A 22,401-nucleotide genomic window follows, 5' to 3' on the forward strand; every position below is an offset into this window, starting at 1 on the left:
ACCTTGTGAATGTTTCTCTTAATGCAATTCATTTTATGTGATGGACTCCCAGCCATTAAAAATTGGAGCATTTGAGAGATAGTCAGTGGTCTTAAAAGAATGCCAGTTCCCGAAGTGTAATTCCACTGGTTGCATTGAACTTCACCTGGTTTTGTAATCACAAGGCAACACCACAACTTTTTATAACATTCTTCTCTGAAACCATAAAACAGTTCATATCTTAAAAAAATATTGATGACTGTGATCTGGGTTGAAGCTTACAGTGAAACTCTTCGGTGAGTGTAGCATGACCTCACGTTTTCTGGTGAAAACTTAAATTCACACCTAAATTTTTTTCACTTCCACATGTGCACTTGGGCCCTTTGAGCACTTACATAATTCTTGCACTCCTTCATTCTTCAGTTTGTTCATCCACCCGACATGTATTGAGCGCCCTCTCTCCTGGGCACTATGCTAAGGGCTGAGCAAAAAAGGCAGGTGGACCACAGGGCCTGTCATCGAATGGCTCACTGTCTTTCAGGGAAGGACAGGCACAAAAATGGTGCTTGCACTGAGGGTTATGGGGCCGAATGATCCCTTAGGTCATGCACGAGAAAGGCCAAGTACATCTAGTTGCTCAGTTTATGATTAAAAGCATTGTAATGACATAAAAGCAACATTGGTGTCATATATAAATTTGAAGAAAACTTTGAGCATGTAAGTACATAAAATGGCTCATGATTCTATAGAGAGAATTACCATTGCTACATTGGTGTATATCCCGCTAGATTTTAAACCTAATTTTAAACATACTCTTCCATAACACGTACATTGCTGTGTGCTCAGTTCTTATTCTGTAACACAATATCTAGTCGTTGTATAATATTCAAGTCTATGGAATTTGTCCAATTCTTTTTACAATTATTAGTTTTTAAAGTTTATTATTTTGAGGTAGAGAGGGAGACAAGGTGAGCAGGGGAAGGGCAGAGAGAGGGGGAGAAAGAGAATCCCAGGCAGACTCCACACTGTCAGTGCAGAGCCCGATGCGGGGCTTGAACTCACGAACTGCCAGAGCATGACCAGAGCCAAAATGAAGAGTCAGATGCTGAGCCACCCAGGCACCCCAGAATTTGTCCTCATAGCTATACTTCTGTAGTAAGTCTGTTAGATACTCTTTTGTACTAATCTCTTAACACAGATGAGTGTTTCTTTAGGGTAAGTGACTAGAATTATTTTTTTAGGTTTTTAATAGGTATTACCCAAATATTCAAACCTGTCAACACCCCGTCTCTCCTTCTCTTCAGTTTAAAAATAAGTCAAGGTATCTGATCTTAATTTTCATTTCTTTTATTACTGTCGAAACTAAACTCATCCCTGCCACTGACTTATTAGCCATTCATACTTCATGTCTTTTACCTGTTGAATATTAATAGGAAATAAAGTTGGGTGCCAGGGTGGCCCAATCAGTAAGCATCTGTCTTCAGCTCAGGTCACAATCTCACAGTTCGAGAGCTGGATTCCCACGTCGGGTGACCATGAGCCCCGCTTTGGGTAAAAACATTAGTCCTCGGGGAGCCTCACTTCTGTCTTTCTTGCTGCCACTTATGGGTGTGTGTGTGTGTGTCTGTCTGCCTGCCTGCCTGCCTCTCTCTCTCTCTCTGCCCTTCACTCATTTGTGTCCCCCCTCAAAAGAAAAGAAAGTTAAGTATAACATTAAGTTTTCACCAGAAAAAAAGTATAAAGTCATGCTACAGTTGATGTTTTCTTACATATACTTCGACTGCATCAAGACTTTTTTCTTTTATGGCTTATTGATGATATATCTATTGCTCTGGTAGTACTATCTTAATAATTAAAAATTTGGATTATATTTGAATATATTAGAGTGGTGGTCTCCTCTTGTTATGTTCTATACTTATCCATATGTTGTTTGATAAGAGATTTGACTCACTCTGGCAAGATTGCCCTCATACCAGGACTGATAAATAAAATTTCCTATTTATGAATGAAATTGGGTAGAATTGTCATTTTTGTGATTATTAGTGTCCTCCTCTTGGGGAAAATACTGTTAGTCATCTCTTATTTTAGGTAAAAGGAAGATGTTTTTGTTTTAACAGTTCTATTCTTTAGAATATTCTAGATAGAAAGTTAAAATTTGTAAGTCAAGATATTATAGTTATTCTTTAATACTTACATCAATTTTATTTTCTTGGCTTATACTTCATCTTCTGGAAATGTATTAAATAACTGGCGATAGCAAGCATCCTTGTCTTCTTCAGGATCTTGTGGGAATACCTTGGTGTCTGACATTAAACCTGCTGGTCTGGGATAGATGTCCTTCAAGTTGATTTATCATGTAGAACAAACATTCCTGCTTTTACATGTTAACTAGGAAATGGACATAGTTTGAGTATAGTTCGTTAGCTTTGGGGAGAGATGAGAACATCGAGCATCCCAGTGTGTACTGTCTGATGAAGACGCACACGGGTCATCGCTCTCCTTTTCAACCTTGCATGCGGCCCTGGATGGGTTCAAGGTTCAGACAAGCTGACCGAAAAGACCTGATTTTTGTGCCACCTTAGATTGAAGGGAGGTATCCTTCTATAGTGGTTTCTCTTAACCTCAACTTTTGAGCTGGTCTGAGTATGTGGGCTCTGAAAGATTTCTGCTCATGGAGTGTTCATCTCTTTTGAAGCTGAATCTCTTCTGCATGATTGACATTTTTACATGAGCATTTTCAGGTCAGATGGAAATGAAATTCGACCCCTATATTAGGAGAGCAGATTGGGAGATACGGCACAGGGAAGGTGGAAAGGAGAAGACAAAAGTTGAGAGGGTAAATTGGGAAATTTCCTAAATTTGAAAAGCCATGCTGCTCTCTTTGCTAAATATGTGTCAACTGTACTTGTGAAAATGAATATCCCATCTTCACCTTCCACCTCTATGCTAGAGAAGAGAGTGGTCTCATCTCAAATGCTAAGTAGACATGAATAATAGTTCATGGTAGCACTTTGGTAGCCTGGTGTAAACTTTCCATGAGCACTGTCTTTTCCTGTGGTAGTTGGGACATTATAAGATACTGGATTTTTGTTTGTTTTGCTATACTGATGCCCTTGAAATTTATAAGAATTAGTAAGTCTACAGTCTACAGTTTCCTGAAACCAAGTCAGCAGAATCCTGAATGGTTTATTATTTATGTGCTAATCATTTCATATTTAAAGATAAAGTACTTAGTACTTATTCTCAGTGATAATCATTGTTCTCTTTTTAGTAACTTCTGAAAGGTCTTAATCAAATATTCATGTGAATTTTGGAATTTTTAAAAGTAAGTTTTCACATTTAAAAACCACTGAATTTTGTTTCAAAGACCCCAGCAAACACATTTTTGAAACTTATTCCAAGACAAGTACCAATTTAAAAATTACTTGAGTTCTTTAGCCTTCAAAAGTACAGGGAATTGTTGATCTAACAAAGAACTACTAGTCAAATCCTCATCTTACCGGCATCTGTTACATGGACAGTTTTAAAAATTCGTAGGAAAGAAAAATGTGAATTTATCCCTAGGAGAGTAATAATTTCTCATAATGAGTCAAAACACACATACGTACGCAGTATGTGGCCATTTTCAATTTGTCCCTTTTGTGCTTCTTTGTGCTTTAAATGGGAACTTTTAAAATTAAAAACTTCCAAGGGCATTCACTGAGATTTTTTTTTTTTTTTTGGTTTTGTGGAATCCTTCCAAATCTTGGCAATTATTTCCTGTGATGCTGCCAAACTTTTCATAGGCAGATACCGTAACTCCAAATGTTTTTTTAATCTGGTGTGTAATGTCCTCTGGGCTTTAGAGTATCTATGTTCCCTTAATCATTCCAGCCTCCTGTTAGCAATCTATTAAACAAATGAATTTCAGCTTAGGACTTTATGTATGACCTTCCTGCTGTAATACAAAGAAATAACAGTAACGAGATTGCTTTGCCACTTACATATCTCCTAAATATGAAATTAATGACTGTTCTCAGGCATTATATTATAAAAAGATTATTTTCCAATAGTCTCCAAGTGGTTGACTTTTATTTTTATGTTTTCATGTATGTAATGTAGCTTAAGTAATTTCTGGGTTGAGACTCAAAAGATACCACCAGGTTTATACAGTATGTTAAATTCTCATGAATTACTGAGTAGAGAAACCTCAGAGAGTGAGACATAGAGCAGGAATGTAGTCTTGTGAATTTATGTGCTGAATTCTTATTCAAAAGACTTGCTCAAATATTACCAAACAGCCAGCAACAAACCACATTTCCAAAAGAAGGGATAAGTATTGCTTTTGTGCTTTTTAAATTTTTTCTTTAGTTTATTAATTCCCCAACAGTACTGCTAGGAAGTGTGGATAAGCATATTTGGAATGCCAAGGTCAGTCTTTGAAGATAACTTAGAAAAAGGGCAGAAACATGAAGAGGAAATAATTTGGCGTGCTTTTCATGTTTAGAGGTAGTTCCCACCCAAAGTGCAAGTCCATGGAAGCCGTGACCGTTTTCCTGTCTCCCGCTCTGACAGGCGGCCTTGACCATTCAGGATAGCCACATCCAGGTCCACAGGCTGGTTCTCCAGCAGCAGGAGAGCCTCTCCCCAGGCCCAACTTTTCGAGGGATCCCGCTCTTTCAGGACCAGGAGAAGTGCCGCCACCTGGAGAAGCAGCGGGAGGAGCTGGCCAACATCCACAAGCTCCAGGACCAGTTCCAGCAGGACCAGCGGCGCTGGCACCGCAGGTGCGACCAGCAGCAGCGCGAGCAGGAGGCCAAGGCGAGCCGGCTGCGGGAGCGCGAGCGGGAGTGCCAGGCCCAGGAGGAGCTGCTGCTGAGGACCCGCGGGGAGCTGGACCAGCAGCTGCAGGAGTACCAGCAGAACCTGGAGCGGCTGAGGGAGGGCCAGCGCCTGGTGGAGAGGGAGAGGGAGAGGATGCGCGCCCAGCAGAGCCTGCTGTGCGGCTGGAAACACAGTCGCCAGAGTAGCCTTCCCGCAGCATTTTCTCCAGGAAGCACAGAGGTACGCGTCTTCCATGCTTGTGGAATCGGGGTGTGAGGCAGTTTCTCCAAGACAGGTTTAGTCATGGTCATTCCTGGACACTGACCTGATCTGGGGCAGCGCTTTAGCTGCGGTGTTCAGAGTTCACAAGAATTGGTACATAGTAGCAGAAATGAGGAACATGGTGTCTGGGTGTCCCAGTTGGTTAAGCGTCCAACTTCAAGTCAGGTCATGATCTCACGGTTGGTGGGTTCGAGCCCCATGTTGGGCTCTGTGCCGGCAGCTCAGAGCCTGGAGTCTGCTTCAGTCAGTCTGTCTGTCTGTCTGTCTCTCTCTGCCTTTCCCCCATTTACACTGTCTCTCAAAAATGAATAAACATTTTATATATATATAAATGTTTATATATATATGGGACTTTTAGAGAGACAGGCATGTAAATCTTGACTCACACTAGGGACATTTGAGAAACCTAGGTCCAGTTTGGATCAAGGGCTCAATGTATTCTGTGATGCCCTTTTCCAAGGAAGAAGCACAGAAACAAGTCCTCCAGGAAGGCAAGGTTTGTCCTACTGGCAAGCTCACTGTAAGTGTGCTGCATGCCTTTCCTGTACCTGAAAGACCTCTTTTCTTGATCTAGCCTTCAGTGTTTTATATAGAGATACCTTTTAGCAGATTAATTAGCTACTTATTAATGTCCATCTTTGAGTACTGAATATAGCAAGTACAATACTATTCTGTTACTCTAATTTTATCATTTTGTACATTGACATTAAATTCGAAACCTATTTCACTAATAATAGTTAACATGAGTATACTAATTAGTGGCAGGGCAGAATATAAGACCTTTTTAAAGATGGTGTTCCATTTATACCCCTTCTTTTCATGTTTGACAGTGTCCCTTGTGCCGGGAGTGACTCTGCTGCACTCTGTGTACTTAAATACTTTTTACTGATAGGGCATAAAGTTGTAAACCTTGATAAGATTATAAGAAAGATCTGTGTTGCATATGAATTTCCTTTTGAGTTGGCTGAATTACATTTATTGCAAATATATGTATATACACATATTTTCAACAATTTAGCAAAATTGAAAATGTTGCTCTCTATGACAGTGATAGCGTGCCTGCCAGGTTTTTTTTGTTCATTTGTTTTTTGCTTTTGTTTTGTTTTGAAAGATATGCTAGACACAGCGAACTGAAGTTTTGGTACTAGCTCCTTCACAGGGGATGGGAGGAGGGATTCAGAGGCATAATACTCTTATTAAAATCTGGATTGCTACAACTATTAGAAATAAATACTTGAAACTTGCACAGATTGCTGGAGAAATTATTGTACTTTTTAAAATTTTCTTACACAGGTAATGGAACTAAATCGATCTGAGAGTTTGTGTCATGAAAATTCTCTCTTCGTTCATGAAGCCTTAGAGCAAATGTCACTTAACACTTACAACAAATCGACTCCATCAGGTACCCATCAGGATGCCACTTATCCCAAGAATATATCTAACTCCGATTTGGTAAGGACTAGTGAAAATCAAGGAGACCTCCACCTGGACGTTTCTCGGCCCTTGGACGTCAACCATGAACTGTGGACAGCCGCTGGGTCCTGCCATCAGGTACCCCCTCTCCACCAGAGCAGCAAGGAGTCTTGTAAAAATGGTAATTAATGCTTTAAACATCATCTGTATAGTTTCAACACGAAGCTGTTTGTCTGAATGGTTGGCTTTTCTTCAGGGTGAATCAAAGTGAGCCCTAGAAAGGGAATAAATTGATTCTGACGAGCTGGAGTTTGTGGCATAAACTTCTTTTCGGTGAAGTCTGGGGCCATCTTCTCGATAAGTTGGAACATGGTTAGAGGGCTTCGAGGATGTCCCCAAGGTGTAAGGACCAGACCATGTTTTCAGATCTGTGGATTAAACGATAAATACCAACTTGCTTCACTTTTAAGGTAAAATTATTACTCACAGTAGACCCTACCACATTCTGATACCCAGACTCATTGGCCCTCAGAAATAAAAGATATAGACAGGGTTCGTGTTAGGACTTTATGGCTTATCAGGGCAATTTCTTGTAATGTTAGTGAAATCTCTCCTGCTATTAGACACCCCAAAATGAAACTGTTAACATCATTTGCCATTGTAAAAAAAAAAAAAAAAAAAAGGTGTTGTGTCTCCATAAGTACTCATAATAACACAATTTGCTAATCCCATTAAAGCATTTGCCAAATATAAATGAAAGGCAGCTCAAGTTACCAACTCCACGTGAATCCAAGTGATTTAAATCTATGTCTATTATAAATTGTTTTCTGTGGGATATGAAGTAGAGAATGAGAAGAACTTGAAACCTCTCTACCGAAAAACAGATGGCACGCAATAGAATAAACAAATGGCTGGCCACATGGATGTGAAATAAATCACTGACAGCAAAATCTTTCAGAAACATAAAGCAAGCAATAGTATAGAGATCTTCAGAACTTGACACAGATTTGTTTTTATGCTTTATATATATTCTTAGTTTGTCAGTGGGATCGTTTTTCAGCAACGGAAAGTTTTCAAGGTACTTAGCTTCTCTGAATTAGAGTCACAATTCCGACACTGCCTGAGAGCTGATAGATGATGAATCCAGAAGTTGTGAATTTTTAATAGTGGATAATTCTTTGCCTTATTTAGTCACTGCTGTAGCATTCTGATTTCTTGTCTGGGTATAGGAGACAATGAAATCATTCTTTGAAACTTCATTTCAAGTACCCTTTGAGCCAAAAAAATAAGATGGAATGGTTCCTTGAGATTTTCTTATTTTTATTTCTCTTAAATTTATTTTTGAGAGGGAGAGACAGCATGAGCAGGGGACGGTCAGAGAGAGAGGGAGACACAGAATCTGAAGCAGGCTCCAGGCTCTGAGCTAGCTGTCAGCACAGAACCTGATGGGGGCTCGAACCCACGAACCATGAGATCATGACCTGAGCCAAAGCCGGACACTTAACCGACTGAGCCACCCAGGCGCCCCGAGATTTTTTTAAATAGGTAGAATTTAGTGAATGTAACCCCTTTATTATCTCACAACTTTATAGTGTGGAGACCACATTGCAGAAGACTTTTTCTAGGTGAATGTTGCTTTGCTACGTTAAGTTGCTTTTTTTTTTTTAAATACAGTATTTTTAATGTTGTTGGCAGTGTGGTTTCACATCCCGGCTTTAGTACAATTCAGAAACTCAGTGTGAGTTCAACCACGTTCAGCTTTTGTTTAAAAGCAGCATCTCTCTCATTTTATATAGCTCCCATTTTTTTCTGTTGACTTGTGCTTCAAAGGACAAAGCTTTTAAACGTTTGGCAACACTCTTGGAGGAGATAGAAAATGTACTAAGGAAATAAACAGTGATTATATCCAAAACCAGTTTCTCCACATGTAAGAAATTAGAGATAGCTGAGGGAAATGCTGAGAAAATGCACTTCTGCTTCAGTTACCGGGCGTCCAGCGTAGGCCAAGGACACCGAGGACGTTGGCAGAAGAGAGGAAAATCAACTTTGGCCTCAATCTCTCAGGAACATCCTGGTGTTGTGTAAGTAGGGATTAGATCAGAATGCAATGTGTGCTGTTAAGCACTGGAGTTTTTCAACTCGTCAAAAAAAACCCCCCTGTTTATATTTGTTTACTTAAATGTGATAAGCAGTTTCTGGAGGAGAGAAGAGAAGGAGATTAGGAGGTGATAGGGAAGTGGAATGAAAATTAGATATACATTCTTAAGAGGGTTGTCAGGGCCAGATAAAATTGTTGAGGCCACTCTAGAACTTGCACAGCTTTTAAAATTGAAAGTAGCACAAAATAAGCTGCTAATGGTGGTCTCCCCAGCCCCTGCCTGTGCTTCCCAACCAATCCACCCCCCCCCCACCACCGCCTGCACACTGGGGTGGAGCCAGGAGGAGGGGTGAGGGCGGAGGGGCGGAGGGGTGGTTGAGGGAAGAGAGCGTCCGAACGTCTGCTGAGTGCCCAAAGTAAGGACAATGCAGCCGCAGGGTTCCCTGTTGAATTTTGCTGCTGAGTCTGCGTTAGTGGTCATTCAGTGACCACTACCGAGGTCTTGTGGCTCGCGATATTCAGACCAACAAAATTTGCCTCTAATGCTCTTGGCTGGTGTTTCTGTCAAATGTGCCTTTAGCCATGTTTAATGGAAGCTGTGCCGAAGATTTTATCCTTAGGCTTTAAGGTCGGCTATATTAAGACAACTCCTTCAAGAATAGTTTGCTCTTTTGTCTGATCTGATACTGTGTGCATATGATCAGCGTGAATGGGAAGTCCTAGAACAGTAAACCTGATGGAAAAAATTTGAACATAAATTAAATTCTTGCGTGTGCTTAGAATCATGCAGATTGGAATTTTCATTGGTTTGTTCAGTTCAGTCTCACCAGACACTTTATTGTGCTCTGGTTGTAACTGGATTTTGAACTGTCCTTCCACCACTGCCACCACCACACTTCAAGCACTGTACTATAGTTCTCCATGGAGAAACTCTGTTAATGCAGCAGTCCACTGAGATGCCTGCATTCTCATCTTTAGTTGAGAGTGGGGGGTGCCTGAGTGGCTCAGTTGTTAAACATCTGACTTTGACTCAGGTCACGATCCCTGGGTTCGAGCCCCAAGTTGAGCTCTGTGCTGACAGCTCAGAGCCTGGAGCCTGCTTCAGATTCTGTGTCTCCCTCTCTCTTTGCCTGTCCTCTGCTCATGCTCTGTCTCGCTTTCAAAAATAAGTAAATATTAAAAAAAGAGAGAGAGAGAGAGAGAGGACCTGAGGTTAGGTGACTTGGTCCCACAGCTGGTGAACAGTAGAGCCACAGCCACAGATGGAGCCCAAGAAGACTGGCTCTGGAGCCCATGCTCTTCACCGGCACACTGCACACTGTTAATTTCTAGAAAGCTGTTGTGAGTTGTACTTTTTATAGATGTTGGAGTAGGAGTGGAATAAATGTTACTTTAACTCCTCCCAGGATATTCACAATTAAGGGCCAGTTGTTGTTGTGGTTGTGGTTGTGGTTGTGGTTTTCCTTCTTCCCCTTTTTAGTATTACCATTTGGAAAATATATCGAAATATTTGGGATTGTGGTGGCCAGTGCCTGCCTGGACTGTGAGCACCTTCCGATACCATACATACCCTTCAGCTTCATTGTTTTCCCCTGAGACATGTTTTCTTTTGTTTTTTAAAGAAATTTTTTTAACATTTATTTATTTTTGAGACAGAGAGAAACAGAGTGCAAACAAGGGAGGGGCAGAGAGAGAGAGAGGGAGACATGGAATCTGAAATAGGCTCCAGGCTCTGAGCTGTCAGCACAGAACCCAATGCAGGGCTTGAACCCATGAACCGTGAGATCATGACCTGAGCCAAAGTCAGATGCTTAACCGACTGAGCCACCCAGGCGCCCCAAGACACATTTTCTTAAAGAGTGTTTGTTTCTCTAATGTTACGTAGTAAAAGCTCCATCTTGGGGCCCCGGGTGGCTCAGTTGGTTAAGCATACGACTCTTGATATTGCTCAGGTCGTGATCTCCCAGTCATGAGAATAAGCCCCGCGTTGTGCTCTGGGCTGTGCACGGAGCCTGCTTAGGATCCTCTCTCTCTCTGACCCTCTTTTGCTCGTGCTCTCCCTCTGTCTCAAACATTTAAAAAAGTAGCTCCATGTTATTTGTAAATACTTTTTAAGAGAGGACTTTAAAGAACTCGCCTCTTCAATTCTGGAAGTTGTTTCATGAACACAGTTCTTGGGTATTTGAATATTGAATCCAAATTGGAGTTTGATTTTATTTATGGTGGAAGAGATGGTTGTTTTAAGAACTTAATCTGTACTCAGGGACACAGACTACCAGAAGACTGTAAGACTACAGAAAATTTAAATTTCTTTAAACAATATAGTCCCTGTCGGACAAGTGCTGGGTAATAGGACCCATGAAATGCTCAACTTTACTGCTCTTCTTAAAGGCAAAACAGATACTTTTTTCCTGTGATTTTTTTTTTTTTTGGCCTCTTAGCTTTAGAATTCTAGAACTATTTATACAATGTATCTATTAGTTTACATTTGTTTTTTTCATTAAATACCAGGCAAAAGCACTCTATGGGATGGAAATTAGCATGAAATCTTCTTAGTCTCCCTTTTCAGTTATATTTTTATCTGTACCTCAATATTTGGAGATTGCCTAAAAAGCTTCTTTTCAATATAGTTAAAGCATTATGTGTTTGCCATGCATATGATAAAATTTAAATCAAGAGCCAAATTTTATACATTAGTCATGTTGCTATTGGAAGAAGGATAATTTTATTAAATTTGGATTCCTAAAGAGTATTTCCCTTCATTACATATTGGGATTTGGTGCCCATCAAAATATTGTCAAAATCCAAAGCATTGTATTCAGAATATTTAGTGTTTTTTTTTTTTTGTAAAATACAGCTGTGTTAAACTTTCACTGACGTGTTTTTTACATAAGGAAAGAAAAGAGAAAATTTTCCAAATTAAAAGCTAAACTAGAGTTAGTATTTAAGAAACACTTTTTAAGAAATGAGTATATGATAACTTCTCATGTTTTTAAAATATTCCGTTATTCATAAATGGAATATTTCTGATTTGTGTAATCTGTGGGGATAGAATCTTTGCCAACAACCTTCAGGCAATTTCTCAAAAAAAGTGAGACTGGTAGTGGGTACTACAAACTCCAAGGACAACAGTGTGTTTGAGCAGAGGGTGTTTTAGTTTGCGAGGGCCCGTGTAGTAAACTACCCTAGATGGAGAGGCTTACACAACAGAAACTGCCTTCCTCACGGTTCTAGTGGTGGCGTGCCTGAGGTGGAGGTGTTGGCGGGGTGGTGTTGCTCAGGGCCTCTCGGCTGGCTTCTAGATTGCTCTCCTCGCCCTGTGTCTTTGCTTTGGGCTGTCCCCATCACGTCCGTGTCCTAATCTCCTCCTCTTTTAAGGACACCCATAATATTGGTTTAGGGTCCACCCTAATGACCTCACGTACCTCTTTGAAGGCTCTATTTCCGACTACATTATGATAGGGGTTAGGAGTTGAATATGCGAGGGTGGGGGGTGGGGAAACACCATGTAGCCCTTAACACAGGATAAAATAATTATTTTACTCATTGCAATAGTTTTAGGTATCATGAAAGCTTTAAATTTTTTTAACGTACTAAAGTTGAACTGTGATTTAACTGCATTGTGAGCCCTTTTTCACTTGGTTAGGGAAATGAAGTGAACTTTGGAAATGGTGATAATCTCTATCTGCTTATTGATGTATTATCAATCCTGTATGTCAACAACATAGAAAGCGGGGCAGAAAACATTGAATCTGTAGATTCATTAGACCGTATTTCCAAACCTAGGCCCTACGTAAGGCGCTTTGGGAATTTTGAGCTCCCGCTCCGAATAAGAGAGGTAGTAGATGCCTTTATTTTGAGTTGCTTAAATGAACCAAAAACTGAAGGGTTGAGAGCCTTCATTACAACATCAACTTATTGTCCAGATACATCTATGGGAGTTTATAGAAGTCAACATTGGGAAGTCACTGGGCAACTCTTTCTTCTGGAATTTTGACTATCACTTCGGGAATGTATTTAAGGAAATCACAGTCTAACTTGCTCTCAGTAATCCACGTCATGGCAAGACTATAAAGAATTGGGCTCCGAGGCTTAATTTTAATCTTTCTCACCGACAAGTGTAGATGATTGACTTTTCCCTTTTGCAGATTTTGTACCAGGAAAGGGAAACATGCCATTTACTTGTAGAGCCTGGTGAGCCCCCGGTGATGGCTGCCAACTTCCTGATTGCATAGTTCTCTGGGGGAAGCTTGGCTGTGTGGGCCAGCGGGGCCAGGGCCGTCCGCCTTAGCACACAGAGCCCAGCACACAGCAGGAGAGTGAAACAGCAGGTGGGTGGGTTTGGAGGCAGCCAGCCAGCCATGTGGCTGCCTGTTCATTCCCACCCTGGGTTCCTATTGGGTTTCAACAAGCTGCTGAAGTGAGTCCACTCAGTATGAATGATTCCAGAGGTTAGGCCTAGCCTTGGGTCATCCTTCACTTAAAACATGGGAGAAAAAATATTTCCTTTTAAATATACACGTAAAGGTACATATACCCATATATGTGGTCTATGGTATACACATTGTACCTTTCTAGTACAGTGTGGCTTTATTCTCACAGTGATTAAGGGTTGGGTTTGGAAGGGAAGCTTGGAACCATTTATGTTCTAAACATACCTGAAGGATAAGGGTGGTCCTGTCAGTCTCATTGACTCATGAGACAGTGATCCAAGGCTAGCAAAGGATGCACCTTCCCCTCCACAGGTCAGAATTTGGGACTCCTCGCTCACCCCTGTGGCTTTCCTGCCGTGGAGGTTCCGTTTGGTAGGGGTTGCTTCAAATGTGAAGTGTTTAGCCAAGGACTGTTGATTTAGGTCTGCCTAAGAAGGAAATGGCCATCTGGCTTAGTAGGTGGCAACCTTTTTCTTAAAGGACAACATAGTGAATGTTTCTGTCTTTCCGGAACATCAGGTCTTTGTCGCATATGGTCGGCTCTGCCATTAGCTCAAAAGCGGCCACAGACAGTGTGTAAAGAATACCATTAGTAAGTTTATATGTGTTATAGTAAGTTTCTTTATAAAAATAAGTGACATTTTTTTTAATCCACTTCAATTGCAAAGGTTATACTCCTCAGTTTGGAATTTCATCCCAGTTCACTTTTGGTTGAATTAATAATGTAATATTATATGGCACTTCATGCCAGTTAAGAACATTGGAATTCATGGTTTGTTTGTTGCTTACGCTAGTCTTGTGAGGTCACAGTTAATGTCACTGTTTTTCAAATAAGGCAGCTTACCTGTTACTTTTTGTTTAGTCTCTGTGAAAAGATGAATTGAGAAAAATAGAGTTGAATGGGTGGAGTTTAAGGCTGGTGGCTTAAAACTTGGAGAGACTCTTGCAGCCCCCCAACCCCTGACTTGAGATCCAGATCCTGTGGTTGTGTCATGGGAGGATACCCTCTATGAGGCTAAATGTAGAGAAATTAGGTGTCATGGGTGGGATAGGTTGCTGGAACCATGGTTACTTAGCTGACTGCACCTCAGGGTTTCTGAAAAATGCAATAAAAGTATGAATCCCCCCGCTCAGAGAGTCTTACTTGGGCTGAGGCTGCACATTTGTGTATCTGACATTCTCCTTAGGTGATTGCAAAGCCTTTTCCCTTTCCCTGGAGTGCTGGGCTTGATGTTCAAGATCCTCAGTTCAAACACTCACTCTCATTCCCATGGCTACGTGATTTCTAAGCCTTAATTTCCCATCTGTACAAATTGGAAGGAAGAGTTAATAGGACTAAAGGAAAAAAGAAAAAAAAAAGCATGTCATTTCCTGGGTTCTGAAGAATGTCTGTTTCCTTCCTACCTTCTGGAAATAATTAATTCTGATTGTGACTCGGGGTGGTGTAGTGATAAAGATGTTAGTGTTTCCTAAATGACACTAAAGCCAATAAGATTTATTTATTTTTATTTAAAAAATTTTTAATGTTTATTCAGTCTTGAGAGGGAGACAGAGTGAACAGGGGAGGGGCGGGGAAAGAGGAGAGACACCGAATCTGAAGCAGGCTCCATGCTCTGAGCTGTCAGTGCAAAGCCCGACACAGGGCTTGAACTCATGAACTGTGCAATCATGACCTGACCTGAAGTTGGCTGCTTAACCAACTGAGCCACCCAGGTGCCCCATAATTTTTTTTTTTTTAATTTTAGAGACCCAGTACTATTGGGAAGGAGGAGCCGGGGGGGGGGTGGCAGGGTGGAGAGAGAGAGAGAGAATATATCTCAAGTACATTCCATGCTCAGCATGAAGCCCAACACAAGACTGAATCCCATAACACTAGGATCATAACCTGATCCAAACTCAAGAGTCAGACACTTGGGGTACCTATGTGGCTTAGTCATTTAAGTGTCTGACTTCAGCTCAGGTCATGATCTCATGGTTTGTGAGTTTGAGCCTCGTGTTGGACTCTCTGCTGTCAGTGCAGAGCCCATTTCGGATCTTGTCTCCCTCTCTCTGACCCTCTCCCCACTTTCAAAAATGAATAAACATTAAAAAAAAAAGTCAGATGCTGAACCAACTGAGCCACCCAGGTGTTCCCCAGTAAGATTTAGTTTTAGAAAAAAGAATAGCTAATTTGGGGAATTTTTTTATAACTCAGAATGGAAATCATTTATAAGGGGTAACTGCCTTTCTGAGAGGAGGTGCTCATTACTTGTCACCAGAACTGTCCTGAGAGGTAGTCTCAACAGCAAAGCATTAAGCTTCTCTTTATTCTTTTCTGTAGAGGAAGAATTTTCATCAGTCAACTATGTTTCCAGAACCAAATGTAAGAAACACTTCGGCAACAAGACTGAAAATCTCCATTTGGGATATAGAGCTGCCAGAGCTATAGAACATCTAACCCTGATTGGTTGCCTTTTGTAAATGGTTGCGTTATGTCAGTATGTGCCCCAGAAATCTTGTCATTGTACTTGAGTTTCCTGAGTAGGTTTTTCTACTAGAAAGAGGTGTTGAGAATGGTTTCAATCATTCCTCTCTTTAAAATTTAAAAAATGGGGCTTTGGTTTATGATCTTAATCTCCTTTTGAGTCCAGTTACTCTGAATCAATTTGTTCTTATTAGTCCTGGATAAACTGATAAAAATCAAGGTTCAGAATGACCAGGAAGTACCTCTTATTAGCACTGACCATAATTTGCATGAATTACATGTGTAATAATTTACATAATGTCTGCCCGCTCCAGTATAGAATAAGTTTCATGCGGTTGGGGAACTGCATGTCTCCTTCATTAAATGCTCTGTCAGAAGCACCATGCACACTGTTTGGCATATAATGAGCATTTGATAAATATTTATGATGTGAATGAAGGAGTTAAGACCCATACTCTTAAGCAGAAATGACGGAAACTGTGAGCTTGAGCCACACAGGGGGACTCTCCTGAGGCATTGGAAGAGGTTGAGCAAAGACAGCGTTCCACGGGGTGTGATGGTGCTTAATGTGGCCATGTTGGATGAGCATCCGGCCAGCAAACTGGATGCACTGAGTTTTGAAACGTGTAAGATGTATGTTAGATGTCAGTGTAACTCTATGCTTGTTTGCCTTTCCTACAGGATGTGGATTCTAGGCAACAAACTTTAACCATTATCAACCTTTTTCTTCCTTATTAATGTTGAAATGCATTTGTTTACTGATGTACAGTCCTATTTAACAAACTGTACGGCTCTAGAACATCTTCTTATGTGAGTTTTTCCCCCATTTAGAACATGATGTACAGCTCCATAGAGCCTGGGGTAGCAAATGAAAAAGTTAAAATGGATTCTTCATAAGATGTTTTCATCTATTCTAAACAAGTAGAAATGAATCTGTTGCTGTGATTTTGGAAGGTGGCACAGAAACAATTTAGCATTTAACTATTTTATCAGTAACTTTGTCAACCTATCTGTTCATTGGGGTATTTCTTTCTTAACCATAAAGGAGTTCCAACACCAGTAAATTAGACATGGGCAGTTAGCTCAACATCAGAGAAATACTTTCTTAAATGCTTTTTGTTTTGCCAAATCCCATTTAACAGTCCAGTGTATTTCCCCAGGCAAAACAAATAGTATTTGCTTAGTTAAACTGATTCTGAGAACATGATCCAATATTTCTGGCCTGACTTTCTATTTGTCTGACTTAAAATTCTACCTGAAATATCATGTATTTCTCATTACAATCTTAAAATTAAGTGTGGGTGCATCTTAAGAAATATATCCCTTTGCTTTAGTCCAAACTGAAAGGCACCATATATTCTCAAATGGTCAATTCCCAGACATAGCTGGCTGAGGGGGAGAAATCTTGTCCTGTTGTTTTGCACAGATTTGAGCCAGATTTGGCGGGGGGAGGGGAAGGCATGGGCCTGAGTTTGGATCTGTGGGGATGTTAATTTGCCATGATAAATCACTGTTAAGTTTCCTTGGATAAGGGGCCAGGGTATCCATTCTCATTCTGGATGAGATATTAATTCAATTTAATTTGAAATGTTAATGCTTGGTTTGAAGATTTACCTAAGGAAAAATATAATCTTACAAAGTTTCCAGTTATGCAGGACAAGACTCAGGGCCTTTCACTAAATAATTTCACAGTAAAGCTATGCAAAATTTAATTATTTTCTTGATGACTCTTTTCCATAGCTCTCTGTGTGCAAATTTCATTACACCCCAGCGTTTTCTTCCTAAAACATAACATGCTGGATGTTTGGATTAAATATAGAATATTTGGGTCATTGGCCAAAAATATAGGACACTATGCTTCTCTGGTGAATTGAGGCCATTTTGTAAGAAATGGTGCTGTAAGGCTTTGGAAGTAACGTTTACAAGCAAAACATTGGCAGAGTTTTAATTTTATTTAATGACCTGCTTCCTACCAGTGATCTTGGCACCCTGTGCAATGATTTGCAATCAATTAATCATGCAGAATGTTGTAACACTGCAGTAAGGGCATTGCACTCTGAGAGTCTCATAAATCCACCAGCAGCAGAAAACAGAAATGGCAAGCTCCAAGACCTCTTCATGAAAAACCCCAAGTGGGGAGGTGATTTTAACGTCCTGTTTTCTAACATGTCCTTGGAAGCCAGTACTTTCTTGTAGATGGTGGATTCCTGTACTTCCCATTTCTCAAGGATGGTTTGGCCCTAATTGGGCTATCAGTACAGGAGTCTGTAAATGTTTGCATCATTCACTGTAGACCGTCGTCATTCAGATGAGGGAATTCTTGATTCTTCTGAATTACTGAAGGAGGCTATGAATTCAAGGTGATAATGTCCAACTGCAGTGGACCGTATTTTTGAAGTCTTTAAAGAAATGATTCAGAAAGGACGCGTGTTTCCATCCTGGGAATACACTGACATTTGCTAGAGGCAGATGGCAGATGATGGGAAGGTGTGATATTACAAGTCAGAGACTTGACATACTTGACTTTGCCAGAAGCTTCTGGAATCTGCATGTTTAGGATCTTGCGCTTATATTCTTGTCATTTCAGATGTGCCCTTGCAGTTAACTGTTTAGCTCTGCTGGGGTTTTTCCCCCTCCTTATTTTAGCATAGTAAATATGGAACTATTAAATATTCTTAAAATTATATAAGCCTGAACTCTTGGAAATGTGCATATTGTGTTGTCTTTACTTGCTTCCATATGGTTCTGTTTTGAGGATATTCTTATAACAAGAAAATGGGAGCTTAATGAATATCCCATCTGATTAAAATCGAACCTTCCTTTAAGAAACTGAAGTTTTCAGAGCTGCTTACTTCCCATGAGTAGGTTCAACTTCTGACTCTTTTGACAAATTTATTCCTCCCAAAGCGATACTATTTTTGATTATTTGTGAAATTATCCAGATTGGCATGATAGATGCTACACAAGTAGAGCTCATCCTATATTTTTAGATGCTTGACGCTTCTGTTCAGCCTGAGCTCTAAAATACACTCCCGAAGTTTTGCATATGCAAACGCCTCTTCCTTGGCACAGAGATGGGATGGAGAAAATGTAACAAACATTTTGGCCAAAATGTGATGGTCTGTTAGTCGGCATGTAGTAATGAGGCCACATTTTGGATTCAAGCTCCAGTGTGAAAAAGTACAGTTGCACACTGATGTCTCTCTGGGGACTGCAGGCTGTACTCCCAGCGCCCTTGAAAGGCCAGTGCGGCCATCCAGAGAGTCAGGGCTGGTGGGTGGCTGTTGGCTTGCCTCCAGGGAACTCCACTGAACTTTCTTCATACCTTTCACAAAGATTTTTTTCTTTTAGGTATCTCATGCTGATCAAGTAGCCTGAGGGTAATGCATTGTGAAATATCAGATACTAAATTCATCTTTTGTGAGCTTCCTCTGCTCTGAGATTTAATGAACTCAGGGGAGAAAGCCCAGAACTCAACTGTGTGAGCCTGAGAGCACAGGAAGTATTGGGGAAAATCACATTAAAATTCCACTCCTCCGAGAAGTTGTCATTTGTCCTGGTAAGAGTATGGAAGGATTTTTGCAAAGGTATTGCTAGTAAATTCAAATATTTTCCTTTTATATTTGTTAAATAAGAGATATAGATATATTAATAGATATGACAGATAATGTTTGTCAGATTCAATCGCTTACCTACTATTTAGGATAGAGGCACACCAACAATTAAAAGATTTTCTCAAACCAATGTATAGTACTTCTACAAATTTATCATACTTTAGATGATGGTTATTGGTGATTTTTTAGATTATTTTCATTTTTTGTTTGTTTTGGGTTTGTATGTTTCTTGAGAATCCATTGGCCCACTTTGAGAATGTATGGTTCAGGAAAATTCCAGAAAATGTGTTTCATGAAGGGCTTGATTAAATGACTGGATCAACACTGACCCAGAAAAACCACAAGGGTTAAACCATTTTTGGCCAGAATGACCCTGGCCAGCTATGATCCTGAGATAAAAGTAGGTGAGAAGATATTTTCCTGTTACTCAGAAGTGAGAGTACAAAGGATCCACCTTCTTCTACCTCCTCAACCAAGTTTCAGCAAAAATAGACTAAAAATATATTTTCTAATATAATGAACTTTATCCGAGTTTATCAGTACTTCATTTTTATTTTATTTATTTATTTATTTATTTATTTTTATTTTTGAGAGACAGAGACAGCATGAGCAGGGGAGGGTCAGAGAGAGAGAGAGATACAGAATCCAAAGACAGGCTCCAGGCTCTGAGGTAGCTGTCAGCACAGAGCTCGATGCGGTGCTCGAACCCATGAATCCTGGGATCATGACCTGAGCCAAAGCCGAATGCTTAGTGGACTGAGCCACTCACGCACCCCTAAGTGCTTTGTTTTTAAGTGAGGGATTTGAATGAACAAATACATGAACAAATGAATGCATGAAGGAATGCAGTTGACTATTGAGCAGTGGCGATGACTGAGTGGAATAGTGGTTAAGATAGAAGGGTTGGAAATTCTGCCTCAGTTCATCTCCCAGGTCTGTGATTTATTACCTATGAAATTTTTGATATGTTTGTTTCCTTATATATAAAATTGGACTTCTGATAGGATCTGCTTTGGACTTGGTAGAGGATTGCATAAGACAAAGCATAAAAAAACCTAGAATTTTGGAGGTGCTCAGTATACATGGTTTTTTACTTATTACTATGCCAGAGTCCAGCTCCAGCAGGTCCAGGGGTCCCTGAAGGATGGACAGTGTCAGCAAAAGGGAGGGATGAGAGAGCCACGATATTCTTTCTGATCACCAGGCAGGCATCTCTGCACTGACCAAGACTCAGTTTTATTTATGGTTAAGTGTATGGGGAACAGCATAGAAGTGGCATTTGCCTTAGACTATGATTTCTGATGATAAATTTCTTTGATTTGTAAAAATTTCCCAGAACATAGATTTGTAGAAGGCTCATACATAACCTTTATCAATAGTGATTGATGTTGGTGATTTAGATGCTTATCATATGGGGAAGGAAGCGGTCTTTAGGTTCAAATACAACACAATGTTTTTAGCATAGCAAAGGCAAAAGTTAGTTCTTTGTGAGCAAGGGTTAATAGCCAGGATTCTCAGGAAATGCAGTGTTTGCTCCCACAAAAGAAGAAGTTCCTACAATAAGTTCCTTCACAAGGTACAGTCAGCATATACTAGGGCCAGAATAAGGGGCCAAGTCACTCCCAATACCAATCAACAAGGTGCCTTGGGGGTTGGTGCTCAAGCAAGGAGGGGTATAGATATCAGTCATCGTCTGAAACCTGCCTCAGGAGGAGTATTCTCAACTTGTGAGTTCACAAGGGCTCCCAACATTACTATACCTGTGTTTCGAAAGCTATAAACCTTGAGGAAGACTTGAGCCACTGGACTGCTTCCAAGTGGCTGCTCTGGTGGCCTGAGAGACTTCCATCTCATCTGGGTTTTACCAAGAAGACCCATCTCAAAACATGTTGCACAATTCTCCTGGCTGTTACTAGGTGTTACTGGATAGACAGTTCTCATAATAACAATATTGTGAAATGCTGGTTTGGGGACCCTCCAACCTTTTCAAAACTTTTGTTGTGCTCATGTATATCCAAAAGTGGCGCTTCGCAAACCTTAGCATTTAACCCCAGCATCCTGGTCTCTGGCCCAGCGTCTTGCAGGGCTGCTATTCCTTTAAATATGCTGGGGGGAAAACACTGATGTAAGTGGATGTTGAAATTAACTCGTTGCCCATGGCACACCCTTCAAATACATTTTTTTCTCCCTTGGGAACAGTTGAAATCCAAATGACATCGCCCAACAGGATTTACCACATGGGTTGTCTTTTGAAAACCAAATCTAACAGATTTAAGATAGAGCTTTGTGTAGCCCCCAGGTCAGCACATGAGCTTGTGATGAAGGGTTTGTGTCTAGTCCTCTTAGAGATTTTTTGGGTTCTCTTCCTTGGGTCTTTCCAAAGGCTCCAGGTGTTGAAAGGCGGTCCTCTCTGAAGAAGCGTGGGAGGCTACGTTTGGACCTGGGAGGTCTGATCTGGCTTTGAACCTCTCAGCACCTGTCCTACTACATCCTACCCCACTATGGTCCAGCCGTCAGGAGGCCAGAGCCCTCCTATTTTGTGTACATCTACTTCCTCTGCTGGAAATACCTTCTCTTCTACCCTTGTCTTCCAACCTGGTTAAAGCTACTCATCTTTCAAGACTTTGCTCCAGGGTTACGTAGTTCTAGATCCCTTCCCAGACCCTCTTACTCTGGGTTAGGAACTTCTCTTGTGTAATGTTGTATGTCCAGTGCACCGTTTTCCTCCTTTGTACCATGTTTTCACTTGTTTTCTTTTTAGACTCTATGATGCTTTACATAGTTTATTTTGTTTGAGTTATGATTTGCATACAGTGAAGTGCCCAGATAGTAACTCTTCATTTAGTTTTGTGGAAAGAATATCAGGGCACAGAATATTTCCATCACTCCAGAAAGCTCCCTTCTTCCCCTTTCCAACCAATTCCTACCCCCCAGAAACAACCACTCCTCTGCTTTTCATCACTATAGGTTAATTTTGTTTATTATGAATGGAATGGAATCAGATACTGTGTGGCATCTTGTGTTCAGTTCTTTTCACTCAGCATGCTTTTGAGATGCATCTATGACCTTGCATGAATCTGTGGTTCGTCCTCTTTTATTACCGAGGAATCTTGCATTGATGAATTTACCACAGTTACCCATTTTTTTCTGTTGATGGACTCCTGGCTTATTTCTCATTTTTGGCTATTATGAATAAAGCTGCTCTTCCTGTACAAGGTATTTTTTTTGGTGAATTATGTTTTCACTCCTCTTGTATAAATACCTAGGAGTAGAATTATTTCTGGAATAGGTGCTTGTTTAAGTTATAAGAAACTG

General features: G+C 40.5%; 1 protein-coding gene across 2 annotated transcripts in view; it reads left to right on the forward strand.

Annotated features, from left to right (window-relative positions):
- Window positions 1-22,401, forward strand: part of ARHGEF28 (Rho guanine nucleotide exchange factor 28) — a 237,089-nt gene that overhangs the window by 200,179 nt on the left and 14,509 nt on the right. The window contains exons 33-34 of one of the 2 annotated variants that reach the window (XM_029942435.1): window positions 4,534-5,022; window positions 6,358-6,658. In XM_029942435.1, the coding sequence (XP_029798295.1) occupies window positions 4,534-5,022; window positions 6,358-6,658 (790 nt within the window). Of the gene's footprint in view, window positions 1-4,533; window positions 5,023-6,357; window positions 6,659-22,401 lie in introns of those variants that run through there. The other variant, XM_029942436.1, reaches the window with a different exon arrangement.

The sequence above is a fragment of the Suricata suricatta genome, chromosome 6 (assembly GCF_006229205.1).
Source record: "Suricata suricatta isolate VVHF042 chromosome 6, meerkat_22Aug2017_6uvM2_HiC, whole genome shotgun sequence".
Lineage (NCBI taxonomy): Eukaryota > Metazoa > Chordata > Mammalia > Carnivora > Herpestidae > Suricata > Suricata suricatta.